Source organism: Hoplias malabaricus, chromosome 3 (assembly GCF_029633855.1).
Source record: "Hoplias malabaricus isolate fHopMal1 chromosome 3, fHopMal1.hap1, whole genome shotgun sequence".
In the NCBI taxonomy this organism is placed as follows: domain Eukaryota; kingdom Metazoa; phylum Chordata; class Actinopteri; order Characiformes; family Erythrinidae; genus Hoplias; species Hoplias malabaricus.
In genome coordinates, this window is record NC_089802.1 from 48,305,856 (window position 1) to 48,321,032 (window position 15,177).

Sequence of the window (15,177 nt, forward strand, 5' to 3'; positions counted from 1 at the left end):
TTCGCGCTTCAGGGATTTAATCAGGTTCTTAATACTTCCATTTATATTCATGGAAACAACACTACTGTAGTTATATATATCTTGTGTTCTAGGGAATCAAGTGGTATTTATTGTCATATTTCAGTTTTACATGTAGACATCAGAAGTAAATGTTATTCTTCAGTCACACAACTGTAGTATATTACACAGAAGAAACATAACGTGTCTATTCTTTACTTCACTATATTCTACTTGCTCATTGTAATTTGAATGTGGAAATTTCAGAATAATAACACGTTCTCCATAATCATTCAACAATAGCAAGTTACTTATGCCTTTGGAGAACTTAATTGACAGGGACATGAACAAGTGTGATCACAAAAGATTTTCAATACAGTTGTTCAAATCCTGCCATCAGTGATTCAGAAGATGCTGCTTTGTTTTGATAAGTTCCGCAAACACTCTAATTTTACTGTTCCATTTTGGGTCTTGAGCATGATCTCTCCTTGACCTCTGCTCAGCTGTTTAACCTCTTGCTTTGTTAACTTATCTCTTGTGAATAACATGAACAATACCCACTTCACAACAATGGTGGTAGTTTAATCACCTCATTGTCTAATGTAATTCAAATTTTGTACATCATAAAACTATTTCAGCATTAATTAGCAGAGTTAATGCTTTTTCTGAGACCCCAGTGGTAAACTTAAATCCTACTGAAAAAGAGCTGAAGGAGTTGTTATGGGGATTTGGAACAAAGGACTTGGAGGCGGAGAAAGGTGGACACAAGTGGGCTTGGTAGAAGATTTTGTAGAGCCAATAGGACTCTGTCTTTAGCTCTTTGTTGACTTCAGGAGCCAATAAGAACTGATCTGGCCTCAGACTAGCACAGGAGGTTCAAAGTGTCCAGTTGAACCCAGGCTGCTGCATTATAAAGTGGACTAAACCTTTGTTCCAAAGGCCTGTGGCTGATTTTTTTTTTTAGCAATTGTCCCAAATTAGGACTCTGCCTCGCTTGTGCAGGTCATTGCCTGACTGGAAAAAGCTTCTTGTGACAGTGTTGAAGAGTAGGAGTGTGCTTTGGACTGCTTTCTGCTGAGGGTTTGTTGAGTGGTGTTGAACTGAAAGGTAGGTGCACTGTGTGAAAGCTGTAGATTTGAATATGGTAATTATTTGAGCCTGCCCCTGTGACGTGCAACCATTTAATCTGTAAATCCATTTTGTTCTCAAGTTTACTTCATAAACTGTGCAGTGGTTGCTTTCAGCCTTTCTCAATGTAATTAAAAATATGCAATATGCACCACCAATATCAGAAAGCGAGTGTGTGAGATCAAATTATTCAGTGAAGTGAACTGAAGGAGAATCACAAAAAAGCATGTGGAAGTATGGGGGGTTGCCATTTCTGTGTCTCACATCTTCAGGTTATATATATGGTTTTGAGCCACATATTGCATTTAGAAGCTATTGAAAATGTGGCAATATCTTAGGATGGATGTAATAGACAGAGAGAGAGAAAGAGAGAGGATTCAATGATTGGGCATCAATGGCGGTGGTGTCGTGAGGACTTTTCTGGAATAAAAACACAACAGGGAACATAAACTGAGATGAGTCACTGATCCTCTCGGTTCTCCCTGAGCCCACAACACAAATCCAAGCGGGCACACATAGTGGTTTAAAATGCCAATTCAGAAAATAACCTGATATTGGTAGAACTCTGGTGGAACTTTCTGACACAAAGCGCTGATCCTCCTGAAATAGCACGAATCATATTTGAAAAGCATGAAGGTTTCCAACATATTGCTCTTACATATATCCAGCTCTTGCTCCTGCAGCTTATGGATATTTTATAAAGCGAGGCTGGCTCGCAAGCTGAGCCAATAAAAGTGAGAGGTGGCTTTTGAATAGTTAACATTCTAGCATGAGCATTTCAGAACATTTCATGTCCAGACTTTTCATATACAGACAGCTTGGCCTTTGGATTGGACTCCAAGAGATTATGTCCAAATCCTTATATCTCAGATATAATATCCAAGAGGTCTGTTCAGGGCTCACTGTAAGTGCTAATTTGTATGATGTGTCAGATCATTATGCAGATGTGAAAGGCAAAGTTTTGCTTGTGGTGTCAAAGAAATAATTTAATGTAATTTGACTGCAAACATTTTTTATATAAAGAAGTAATTTCTCCTTGCAGAAAACCAGCTGACTGTTTTGTGTGGACATCACCATCCATGGCACCTGTAGTTGGAGGTCCTGTGGGGTACACTCCTCCAGAAGGAGGCTGGGGTTGGGCAGTGGTAGCAGGTGCCTTCATCTCTATTGGTTTCTCCTACGCCTTCCCAAAGTCCATCACTGTGTTCTTCAAAGAAATTGAAGTGATCTTCAATGCCACAAGTAGCCAAGTGTCTTGGATCTCCTCTATTATGCTAGCGGTCATGTACGGAGGAGGTGAGATCCGTTTGTTAATGTTTGCATTGCATCTTTCTTACTTCCTCAGGAAAAGTTATAGAATTTGTCTTAATTTAGTGCTTTTCAGTTGTAGTTCTCGGGACTCCCTGGGTAACAAAAATATTGTGCAGAGTCAACATCCATAAAGTAATAAATAAGCCCATCAACGGCACATCCACTGCATCAGAAGAGGGAAAAAACTAAGATTAAGTTAAGATTTGTGATTTACTCAGAAGCTGGTAGAGTTGCCAAAATTCACATGTAAAAATATTTTTAAATACCTTCAGTAGAAGTGAAAGTTATTGAGGTGACACTCTTTAGAAGTCTAAGGGAACTTCTTTGTAGTTCCAGCATTTATCAGAGCTAAGAGTGAGAGATATCCCATACAAAAGTCTGAATGTTGCCATATATGCATATGTCATAACACAATCACAATATTTCAAAACACACATGTAATATGTATATTACATACACACACATATGGGATAATAAAAACATAAATCCACTGAATGAATTCCAATAGTATATATTCAGATCTAAAAGTCATACTGAGAGGTTTGATGAAAAATATTTCACAATAGAATTTAACATAGGCACCTGACTGCCTTTTTGCAGTGTCTACTGCCGTGCGCCATTAGATTTGCTGTAGGAATAACTTACTCTGAAACAGTGCAAGAGCAGTTTTACTCTGCATTAGAAGGCAGCAGCTTTAGGAGATGTTCCCTCTTGGACTGTATTAGAACATTGAATTTAGTGTGATAGTAGATGTATACAGTATACTATTTGGTTTGTCTGAAATGAGGGAGGGACATAAGAGCAAAGCTACAGTTTAGAGAATCTACAAGCTGTACTACTTCTACTAGGTTTCATTAGGCAGTAACACTTCAGAATAATTGAGGACAAATTCAAATATTTCAAGTGCCCCACCTCCCACACCCCTGCCCCCACCGACACCACCACCCTTTTTATATTAACCAGCTTAAGAACTTGCAATTCAAAATTTCGCTCAAATTTGTCTTACAACACAAGTCTGTTTGATATTGTAATCCTCTGAACATGTCTTTTACTGGCTTATTTAATCCCCTTTGCCCCAGATGGGACAAGGCTGTTCCCATGTATTTTAGTCAGCCTAATATCAACAGATTTCTCAGTCCATTGACATGAATAGTGAGATCATGACACAGATGATGAAGATCTCAGTACACTCCATTAGCTGAAATGACCTAAATGAAAAGGCTGTTACTAGTTTGAATACAAGGAGCCAGTTGAGTGCAGGACAGGCTTTAGACATTGTATGACTGTGAGAGCAAGCTCTGAACGGGCAACTCTATCTGCCCCTGGAGCCCTGCCTTCTCTCTCAGCCTTTCATTCCATGAGCAAGGGGTGTCAGATGTTTTCCTTGGAGAGAGATGAGAAGATGAGATGCTCGTGTCTGGAGTCACACAGGCTTGTGATGACTGTCAATACTCAGCCCTGTCTCAGGAACTAGAGCAGTCGTGCTAGATAGACTCATGTGTACAATATTTCCGCTATATCTTCTCTCATATTCACAAAGCTAAAATGAATATGTATACTTGCAATAAGGAACATGGGGGAAGCCCACTTCTTAAATTATTTTATCTGCTGTGTAAATATACTCACATACATTCCTGTATGTATTAACATTAACATTAAGAATGACTGGCAACCAGGGACTGAGGACAAATTGTTAAGAACCCTCATAGAACTACGAATGCCTAGAGATCAATCAGAGACAGACATGATAGGGGTGTAGCAAAAGGAACATGAGGACAAGACATAATGAAGCACAGGTCATTGAAAACAAACAATACAAGCAGGTGGTACAAAAACACAGAAGAAGGAATAGAACTAGGAGGCAGAACAAACCAAAGCAAGATCGAAAGAACAGAATAGAACAAAGCATGGCAAGTTACCCAAGAGAGCATTTGTCCACTTACATACTGCAGACTTCAGTGACATCAGTTAAGCAAAGGTCAAAAACACACTAACAATTAACAAACAATGTAGTAGTGTGCAGTACAGTGTGTTTTTCGCCTGCCACCTCAAATACATTATGCTGCCTACACTGCAATCCATAAATCTTTGGACGTGAACATGTTTTTATTGACTCTAATATCAGGACACTATATTGCCAAATGTATTCACTTTGCAGCTTTAGCAGCTTCAGCTGCTCTGAAGGCTTTCCACAAGGTTTAGGACTGTGTATATGGAAATTTTTGACCATTCTTCAAGAAACACATTGTGTTCACTCCAATTCATCGCAAAGGTGTTCTATTGTATGGAGGCCAGGACTCTGTGCAGGCCAGTCAACTTCTTCCACACCAAAGTCTCTCATCCATGTCTTTATGCACCTTGCTTTGTGCACTGGTGCACAGTCATGTTGGAACAGGAAGGGGCCATTCCCAAACTGCCTTCATATGCTCAGGCCTATATTTGCTCGATAATCGTTAATGATGTCATCTAATAATAAATCATTCGCAGTGGTCTTATGTCAAATGCAAACATCAACACACAATAAACAACCTTTTGTTCATAAATTAATAATCAACAACATCTCTGTAAACGAAAATATTTATTTTAGAATGAAAATCCTTTCTAATAAGAAATAATTATAATAAAAAACTTAACTCAATTCAAGTGACAATACTGGTCATTTCTCTATAAAAGGGTGAACACGACAATCAAATAATAATAATGTCAATTAGTGAGAGCCCTGAGCTTTTCTGCAACGAGCCGGTCCCATCTCTTGGTAATGGAAGACAGTGACATCCAAAGTGTGTTCCGTACGTTCAGTCTGTTCCGTAGTTTCGTTTTGGTTGCGGTCACTGCAGAAAATCCTGCTTCACAAAAATAGGTGGTTGGAAATGGAAGCAGGGCTTTCAATGCGTTTTGGGTGATCTCAGTATTATTCTGCCTCGATTTTAACCCAGAACATGGCACAGTTGTTGTTTGAAACGTACTTTTAAGGCCACCATCATTTGCAATGTCCAGCAGTTGATCCTCTTCTAGCACGGCCAGGCTCCATTCACCAGGTTTGTTTACAAATGGGTCGCAGACCCATTCTTTCGCCGTCCGTGGGTTACACATGTATACGTCTGTGCGTCATTCCGCACAGAAGTCACTTTTCAAAATAAAACATCAACATTTAGACTGATAATCAAATAAAATAAAGAAAAAATCACACATTCTGTGCGGCCCGGTACCTAATGGCCCACGGCCCGGTACTGGGTCGCGACCCGGTGGTTGGGGACTGCTGCTTTACACCACTGGGTCCAATGCTTTTCATTGTACTTGGTGATGTAAGGCTTGTATACAGCTGCTCGGCCATGGAAACCCATTCCATGAAGCTTTCTATGCACTAAGCTGAAGGACTCATGAAGTTAGGATGTCTGTAGCGATTGACTCTGCAGAAAGTTGGTCATTTTATATGGCCTAACACTTTGTAGCTGAGTTGCTGTTGTTCCCAATCACTTTCACTTTGTTATAATACCACTGACAGTAGACTGTGTAAATTTTAAGTAGGAAATTTCACAAGTGGACTGGACTGCACAGGTGGCATCCTATCACGGTACCATGCTGGAATTCACTGAGCTCCTGAGGGTGACCCATTTTTTCTCAAATGTTTGAAGAAGCAGTCTGCATGCCTGTGTGCTTGGATTTATACACCTGTGGCTATGGAAGTGAGTGGAACACCTAAATTCAATTATTTGGATGGGTGAGTGAATACATTTGGCAATATAGTGTATTTAATTAATCAATGTTTAACATACATTTTCCATTTTGGGCAGCATGTTTTTGCGCTCATTTTCCATTTGATCAGCTCCATGGACCATATAGTTGTACTTTGTTGTTCTATAATTACAGACCCTAGCCCACATACTTCATTAATCCCTTTTCAATGTGTTCTTTAATGATTTTAATGATTTGAGTGGTGGATCATTCTCAGCACTGCAGTGACACTTATATGGTGGTGGTGTGTTAGAATGTGTTGCAGGGGTTGATCAGAAACATAAGTGCTGCTGGAGTTTTTAAACACTTTTCCCACAAACTCTCCACTCTATTTGGCACACAAACTTGATGGTCCACTTTGTAGAAGTAAAGTCAGAGACAGTAGTTGATGTATTCTTACACAGTTTGTGTTTATCATTTTCTAGTCATCAGTGGTCACAGGATGATGCCCACTGGATGCTTTTAGTTAGATATTTTTGGATGGTACACTATTCTCTGTACAGTGGGGACAATTAGTTTTTATTAATGCTCACTACACACCACCAACATGTCAATGCCACAATGGTAATCCATGTATGGCTCTGACCATTGAATAACATTTAAAATTTAGAAGTGCAGGTATGTGGTACATGGAGCTGATGAAATAAACAATGAGTGCAGAAACAAGGAAGTTATTTTAATGTTTTGAATGATACGTGTATAAACTGCAAATATACAGCACTTTTATTATTGCAAATTATTACAGACAATTTAATGTTCTCAAAGAATAAGCGTGTATTTTTCTGTTAGAACCAAGAATAGTACATAATTATATTAGCACTGTCAATATAAATATATAATACAAATATAAATGTCAGTAAAATTAACAGAGTGATGCAACTATGACATATTTTCAGTGTGCTACTGCAGATGATTGAAAAGTACACCACCTCTTCTCTGAAACAAGTTAGCACTGTTGCCAGTTGAGGGACTTTATCTTTAATGATGGTGTGGTTGCTTACTTCAGTAGCAGGATCAATTATGAAGGTTACAGAATCAACATAACAGCTCAGATCTAAACAAATGCGTCTAAATTCAGGGCATGGTGCCTTAAAATAAATAAATAAGAATGAACTGAAATAAACTAGAGCTTTTCAAGGCCAAAATGTTGAATGTTTTGGCTGGTCAAATAAATCACCTTACTTGAAATCCACTGAGCTCAAGTATTCTGACAATTAAAACGAGCCTGAAAAGGTGAAAAGCCCCTGAAACAACTGAAAAATAGTTGTAATACAGACCTGGCAGAACTTCACCAGGGATGCTGCCCAAATACAAAATTACTGGAATACCAAATGAGTGTTTATGAAACAAGTATTAAATAACATTCTGTTATTTTGGCAACTTTATATAGAAAAGTACTTTTTTTCCTGATATAATCCATCCAATATAGAGATGTATTAGAGTGAACAGTAACCTCAAACACATTACCCCATGAATTTCTTTTGAAATCCAAAGAGCAGAAATACAGATCCAAACCAGCAAAGACTGTACAGAATTCTACAGTTCCTCACACAGCGTACTGTATGTTACAGCTTTTGAGTAAATTAAACCCATGGAATTTACACAGGATTTACAGTACAATCCACGCATACAGAAACACATACACTTCATAGGCTAAGCCCCACTAATTATAATGAGCACAGGTCTGAACCTTCTTTTCCGATTTCCTGATAGAGTGCCACCACTTAACATTTCACTCTCATTGCCTTGTAGTTTTTGGATCAGTGCTAGGAAGGAAGGTACAGGTCCAGTTCAAGCGGAAATTAGAGGCACAGTGAATTAAAGGTCATAAAAGCCCATTTCAAATAACTCCCATACCTTCAACCTTTCAGGGATTTCACAAGATGAAGGGATTTCACAGGGGATTTCAGCAAAATGACAGATACACTGCCCTGGCAATCAAGCAGCATGCTGCAGTTAATAACCCATTGTAAACGACCAACTCATCCTCAATATCCAAAACAAGAAAGAAAAAAAGAGAAAGAAATCTCCATTCTCAGTTTTGTATACGGCAAAATGGATACATTTTGTTTTTTTATTTATTAATTTAAATTTTTTTTGTGGTGATGTTCTTCTAAAATTTAACTCACATGCTGATTTAGATGGGAAAAAAACCCTCTTCCAAATGCCTGGTGTGATATGTAAGATGTTGTGAGAATTGGAATGTGGGGAGCACATGACTGCAGATTTGACTTCCATACACCCACACTGCCACAGCTAGGACACAGTGGGCCAAAACCCAGAGAAACATGGCAGGAACAAAGTGAAGCACATGATCTTTATGAACGTGGGACTCAACCGCCCATGCATTGCAAAAACTGCTCTGGTTCTTAAAGGAGCTGATACAGTAAATTTACTGTGGAGCATCATAAACATATCCCATGAAACTTATTCACACAGGCCACTTACATAACACTATATCATGTACATAGAGTCAAAAACCTTGTTTTCATTATATTCTTCTCCAGCCAAATTCCAGTCAGTTGGTTCCTCAGGTCAGTAATACCAATTTACCACGATAGCATGATGGACTGAACCCTGCTGTCATGTCTTTTTCAGTATACTCAGAGTGGAAAGCTGGCAGTTGATTTTATCCCAGAGAGGACACTGCCAGCTGAATCTCAGATGTGGAGCTCACTTCTGCGCCACCAAGCAGTGAATTTCACCAAATGTGTCATTTGGGGCTTTTGGGTATTCTAATTAGCAGCTGACATTTTCTTGTAATCATTTACTGACAGGAAGGGTAATGTCAATTAGCCCAACATCACCCAGAGACTTCTTAGAGTGATGTGATTGGGTTGGCCTGAGCTTTGGCCACAGGTCCTTGTGTTATTCTTTACTGCCATTCTCTCTCTGGGTTTGTAAATATCTGTGCTCTTTGACTTTTTTTTTTTTGCTGTTTGTCTGGGCAGCCTCTTAGCAAAACCTGTCAGATTGTGTTTGTGTCTTTTCAACACTGTAGTGTTTTGGCACAACAAGCTGAGGCATCTTTCAAGTTCATTCTCTCTTGTATTCTCGCCTGTTGTTGATGGCCCAGACAGCCCAAAGGTAGCTTGCTAGGAGCAAAAGACCCCCCTGATGTGTATAAACACAAATAAAGTGTGGTATAGGGTTGTTTATAGCAGCCAGGTTTTCTACCCATGAATGATGCCACATATTTAATTTGTAAAATGTCAGTAAAATGTCTGCAAGTAAACAGATTAACACCCATCTACAATGATCAGCAATAACATTAAGACCACCTTCCTGTTTCTACATTCACTGTCCATTGTCTCAGCTGCACTGATAGTACAGGAGCACTTTATCGTCCTACGTCCTTCTGTTGCTCTGCATACTTTTTTTTCCATATTCAACCTGTTCTTCAATGGCCAGGTCCCCCCAACGGAGGTATGATTTATGTTGTGGATCATTATCAGTGCTGTAGTGACACTGACATGGCAGTGGTTTGTTAGTGTGTGTTGAGCTGGTGTCAGTGGATCAGACACAGCAGTGCTGTTGTAGTTTTAGTTCCCTCAGTGTCACTGCTGAACTGACAAAATCCACCAACCAAACACGTCCAGCTTAATGTGGGCAGGGTCTGGTGACCACTGATGAAGGACTGGAGGATGACCAGAACAAACTGTGCAGCAACAGATGAGCTACTGTCCCTGACTTTACATATAAAAGGTCGAGCAACAAGTTAGGTCTGTGTTATAGAGAGGACAGTGATGGAAAGGGAGTGAGTGCTCTGTTGTGGTCTTGTGAGGGACTTGATTATTGAAGAACAGGATGAAATGGGGCAAATAAAGTATGAAGGAAAACAAATGGACTACATTCTTTACTTGTAAAACTGAAACATGTCTCTGTATGGACAGTGGAGCGTAGAGAATGGACAGTAAGTGTAGAAAAAAGATAATGGTCGAAATGTTATGACTGATCTGTGAAAATAACATACATCTATATACATACAACATAAATGCAAAAGAATATTAAACCCAGAGCTGAGGGGGCTCAAATGAGTTCAAATGTTGATTGACTGTTCAACATAGAAACTGCATCATTCTTTGGCTGTTGTTAAATTGGGAAAAAGTGGTGTAAAGTATAGAGTAAAACAGAGCAAAACAATTACTTTTTTTGTTTTTTGTGCAATTCCGGATTAGATTAGTCTAAGCGTGTACTCATTCATACTGGCTTCTTGTCTGAAGTGGTTGCCTCTACTAACTATGAAGTGGATTACAGAAAGGACAAATAAGACAGGCCATTGTGTTAGGCCTAGGAGGACGTGCACACTCCCACCACTGGCTCCTTTTCCTACATGAACAAACCTTTTTTTCAGCACAGGATTTGTACACGTAAGAATTGGGCTATTCAAAATCAAGCACGTAGCTACGGACAGATTCCCATTAACAATTATTCAAGAATAACTCCGTACTCATTTCATGTTACAAATGCTCTATTGTGTGTGGGCAGTTTAAGACTTACACCTTGAAGGAGAATGGATGAGGGTCATTACTTGCCTGAGTAGAGCAGTCAGTGGCAGTGCTATTGTGAAACCCCAAATTGCTGTGGTTTGTTTTTGTGAAGGAAAAATCCTTCAGTGGGAAAACTTACAATTCATTCTAGAGTTTTGTTTGTTTGATTTGTCCACTTTTGTTCTGATACTAAAATAATATTATCTTTTAAATTACATCCGGAACATTGTACCTTATAGTCAAAATTTTAATATTGCTTTCATTAATTAAATTTGTTTGCATTGATATACATTGTTAGATAAATGAAATATACTGGACTATAGAATGGCTTACATTGTGGCCTTGCCCATGTTAGAGAATAAGCTGCCAGGATCCATTAGTTCAACATATGTTACACTGCCTCTTACATCTGCCAAAATGTAATGAAGTGTGCTGTGCTGTTAAAGTTAGATTCAGATTTTGTATCTGCAATGCAACAAACTGAGGCCTTATCCAACATTCTTACTAGTGATGTTCTTCTCTGAAACCGTCAAGAGAAACAGCAAAGGTGTAGGTTAATGATAGCTGCAGGAACAACAGGGATCAGATTCCTCTGCTGTACTGTGATATAACCTTAAACCAACAGTGCCCTCTAATGTCCAAATGAGGAACTACTTTATCAGACATAATTTTCAAACCATCTCATTTTCACATTTGCAATCCCATTACAGAAAAAGGTGAACCTTCAGAGAGTAGCCTGACCTTGTATTGATAAAACTGAAGATCAAAATCATGTGTTTTAAAAATATGCAATGACACTGAGTTCCTATTTATTTGCTAGGCAAATAATCTAACTGGTCTCTGCTGTACTGTCTTATTCACCCACAGGTCCTATCAGCAGTATCCTGGTGAATAAGTATGGCAGTCGTCCAGTGATGATAATAGGGGGCTGTCTTTCAGGATGTGGGCTCATTGCTGCCTCCTTCTGCAACACAGTTGAAGGCTTGTATTTCTGTGTGGGTGTGATAGGAGGTAGGTTGCTTTATAGATAACTCACTGTGATCAAGTGATACTAAGTTCACAATATAGTAGCAATGTCATGACTGTTTTAAGTATGTACTATTCCTAAACTACCCTTTTTCCATATTAAATTACAGGTCTTGGCCTTGCGTTCAATCTTAACCCAGCCCTTACTATGATTGGCAAATACTTTTATAAGAAAAGGCCTATTGCTAACGGAATTGCCATGGCCGGCAGCCCAGTGTTTCTCTCCACTTTAGCTCCTTTGAACACTTGGTTTTATGATCAGTTTGGCTGGAGGGGTAGCTTCCTTATCCTAGGTGGGCTTCTGTTCAACTGCTGTGTAGCTGGATCTCTCATGAGGCCCATAGGACCCAAGCCCAAGCCTACTGTGAAAGGTCCCAGCAGTTCAGCTGAGAAGAAGACGATAATGGAGATGGTCAATGGTTTTATTGATCTGTCCTTATTCAAACACCGTGGCTTCCTCCTGTACCTCCTGGGCAACATCATCATGTTTTTTGGGCTTTTCTCCCCCCTTGTATTCCTTAGCAATTTTGCCAAAAGTAAACATATTCCAAAGGAGAAAGCTGCATTTTTGCTTTCAATATTGGCTTTTGTGGATATGGTGGCTCGTCCCATGATGGGAACAGTTGCCAGCACCAAATGGGTGCGGCCCAGGATCCAGCATTTCTTCGCAGCTTCTGTTCTGTGTAATGGTGTGTGCCACCTGCTTGCCCCTCAGTCAGAGGACTATTTAAAGTTTGTGATCTATTCCATGTTCTTTGGCTTTGCATTTGGATGGTTAAGCTCTGTGCTTTTTGAGACTCTGATGGATCTGGTGGGGTCAGAGCGTTTCTCCAGTGCTGTGGGGTTGGTGACCATTGTGGAGTGCGGCCCTGTGTTGTTTGGCCCTCCTTTACTTGGTAAGAATAATACGTTTTTAATTAAATTAGCATTCATTTTAATATTTACTATTTAGCATTTTTTTAATTTACCCTACCTTGCATCAGTTATAAAACATTTGTCATACTAGTATTCCTGTATGTTATCATTTGTTTAAATTCACAGGAAAGTTCAATGACATCTACCACGACTACAAGTACACATATATGGGCTGTGGAATAATCCTCTTGGTCGGAAGTGTGTTCCTCTTTGTCTGCATGGGCATCAACTACAGGCTGCTGGATAAAGAAGCAAAGGAGGAGGCTAAAAGAGCTCAGCAGAAAGCAAGGGAAGATGAATCTACTATGGATATTGCAGAAAAGGAGAATGCCAATGAACCAGCTGGAGCACTGCGAGCGGCTGATAACTCCAAATTTGCAGAAGACACTGTGTGAATTCATCTAGTTTGTGAATGATTCAAATGTTTTGTGGCATTCATTCTGTTTAAAGCATTACGGCATTATCATTGTACTCTGTGTTGCAGACTTGCATGCAACATTTCCACTCAGGTATTGTGGCTTTACAAACTAAACCTGTTCTACACTAGTGCCTAAAACAGATTTCCCTGAGAGGGCAATTTTAGGGTGATTCAAGTTTTAAAAGGCTAGCTATAGGCATCCCATATGTAATGGTTCCTCTAGCTTATAAGAGTAACAAACTTTTAAACACAATCTTTCAGTAGGGTTTTTGATAAGGACATTTGAATAACATTAATATAAATTTGCTAATAAGCAAATTATTTTTAAATTCCTTTATTTATTTGTTTCAACAAATCAATCTTCAGTGTCCTTTGTAATATATCCTATGTTTATACTGCTGTCATTGTCAGATAGCTTGATTAACCCTGCAGTGTTTAGAGATTGTATCAAATGGTTAACCTTTATAGTTGCAATATAATACAGCTGATACCTAGACTACTGGTAAATTACAGGACCAAAACTGTCCAAAGTTTTTTTTTAGGATATTCAGTTCAGTTCTTTCTCTCTATTAATTATTTCATAATTAGTTCAGTTACTGCTAGTGGATGCTATTTGCATCTACCCCTATTTAGGGCTTGAAGATTACTTTTTTTCCTTTATTTTTTTTTAAAAGTCTTGACATTTAACTGATGTTTTTATTAGTGTATTTAAATGTCAGCTGAATCTAAATAAAAAGAATATTGTAATCCTAGCAGTTTGTTCTTTTAACCTGCAGAAATTCTGTGTTTAATCTGCACAGTTCTGTTCAGATTTTCAATAATTTCAGTAATTACAATACTGAAGCCATTTTATCTAGAATGTAGGTAATGCATATTTGAGAATTATTTGTTGTTCTTCTGAGGAAATGTTCAGAGTTTTTAGATCAAACAATCTGCAGTTCCTGCATTACATTATGAAAGCATATACAAGCTGCAGTTACTGTCTTTCCTGCCTGGGAATCGATACAAATGAGAATCAATTCTCAGATTCCAGGAAGTTCAAATCTTTGGAGTTGATTCCACATAGAGAAACTGAAAAAAACATGCTGCCACCACAAGCACACAGGCACGTACACCTATGTGTTGGTTGTAATTTATTTCACCAAGGGGAATTATTCATTCATTCCTTGTCTGAAACCGCTTATCCAATTCAGGGTTGCGGTGGGTCCGGAGCCTACCCAGAATCACTGGGCACAAGGCAGAAACACACCCTGGAGGGGGTGCCAGTCCTTCCAAGGGGAATTAGGCTTTAGGTTTATACAGCACCTGATATAACACAAACATTTTGTGTCTTCCTGCCCACTACATTTTACTCTAAAAAAATACTATTAAGTACGTACAAAACACATTCCCGACATGTTATAAAATGTGATTTTACAAAATGTTATTGGTTTATTATCTTAAATATTGTTTTATACCAGACAATATTAAAAATCAAGACTTCTATTTATGTTTTCAAAGATATACTTGATTTTTATATGCAACACCCTGAGGCAAGGGCTAAATAAGACTGAAACGTTTATAAAATTTTCAAGTTACACTCTTTTGAAACGCTCCGCTAAATACAGGAGAATATGAAAAATATAAACTTTCACAGAAATTAAGTCTTTCGCCATCTACTGAACATGATATTGTAAAGAGATTGATTAAATCTGGAGAAATCTCAGGCTATGTGGGGCAAGGCCAGACAATACTTTCAATTTTTTTAATTTACAGCCCTCAGATAGCACTGTATCAGGAACTATTATTCTACTCTGATTGATATGGCCTCATGGGGTTGGGAAAACTGCTATCACTTAACACAGCATGTCATGGCATCAAGAAAACCATTATGCAAAAATTTATACATACATTCATTTTGTGCACAAAGTCCAAAGTCACCAGAGATGAACCGAAAGACAATGGAAACTTGATTAGGTGTCATACAAGTCCATGGTTTAGCTCGTTTTTCAAGAAAAACAAATGTCTGATTTTATGTGCCAAAGATGAAAAAGACCATCCAGAAACTTACTAACAAAAAGGTGCAGAAACAAGAATCTGTGATAGCATGATGCCCACAGCACTGGTGATTTACATTTATGCAAATATGCCATATATATACATAGGCTTAGATCAGTA

General features: G+C 38.7%; 1 protein-coding gene across 1 annotated transcript; it reads left to right on the forward strand.

Moving 5' to 3' along the window:
• The first annotated feature begins 880 nt into the window (after positions 1–880).
• On the forward strand, positions 881–14,461 carry slc16a1a (solute carrier family 16 member 1a). Its single transcript, XM_066664147.1, has 5 exons — positions 881–1,104; positions 2,168–2,421; positions 11,529–11,672; positions 11,798–12,583; positions 12,729–14,461. Exons 2-5 carry the CDS (start codon positions 2,205–2,207, stop codon positions 12,995–12,997), a joined length of 1,416 nt encoding a protein of 471 aa, XP_066520244.1. The 5' UTR covers positions 881–1,104; positions 2,168–2,204; the 3' UTR covers positions 12,998–14,461.
• The last annotated feature ends 716 nt before the right edge of the window (positions 14,462–15,177 follow it).

Coding starts and splice junctions, on each gene's coding strand:
- slc16a1a (XM_066664147.1), top strand. CDS start 2,205: ATGGCACCTGTAGTTGGAGGTCCTGTGGGGTACACTCCTCCAGAAGGA. Junction 2,422..11,528: donor AGCGGTCATGTACGGAGGAG/GTGAGATCCGTT, acceptor ATTCACCCACAG/GTCCTATCAGCAGTATCCTG. Junction 12,584..12,728: donor GTTTGGCCCTCCTTTACTTG/GTAAGAATAATA, acceptor TTAAATTCACAG/GAAAGTTCAATGACATCTAC.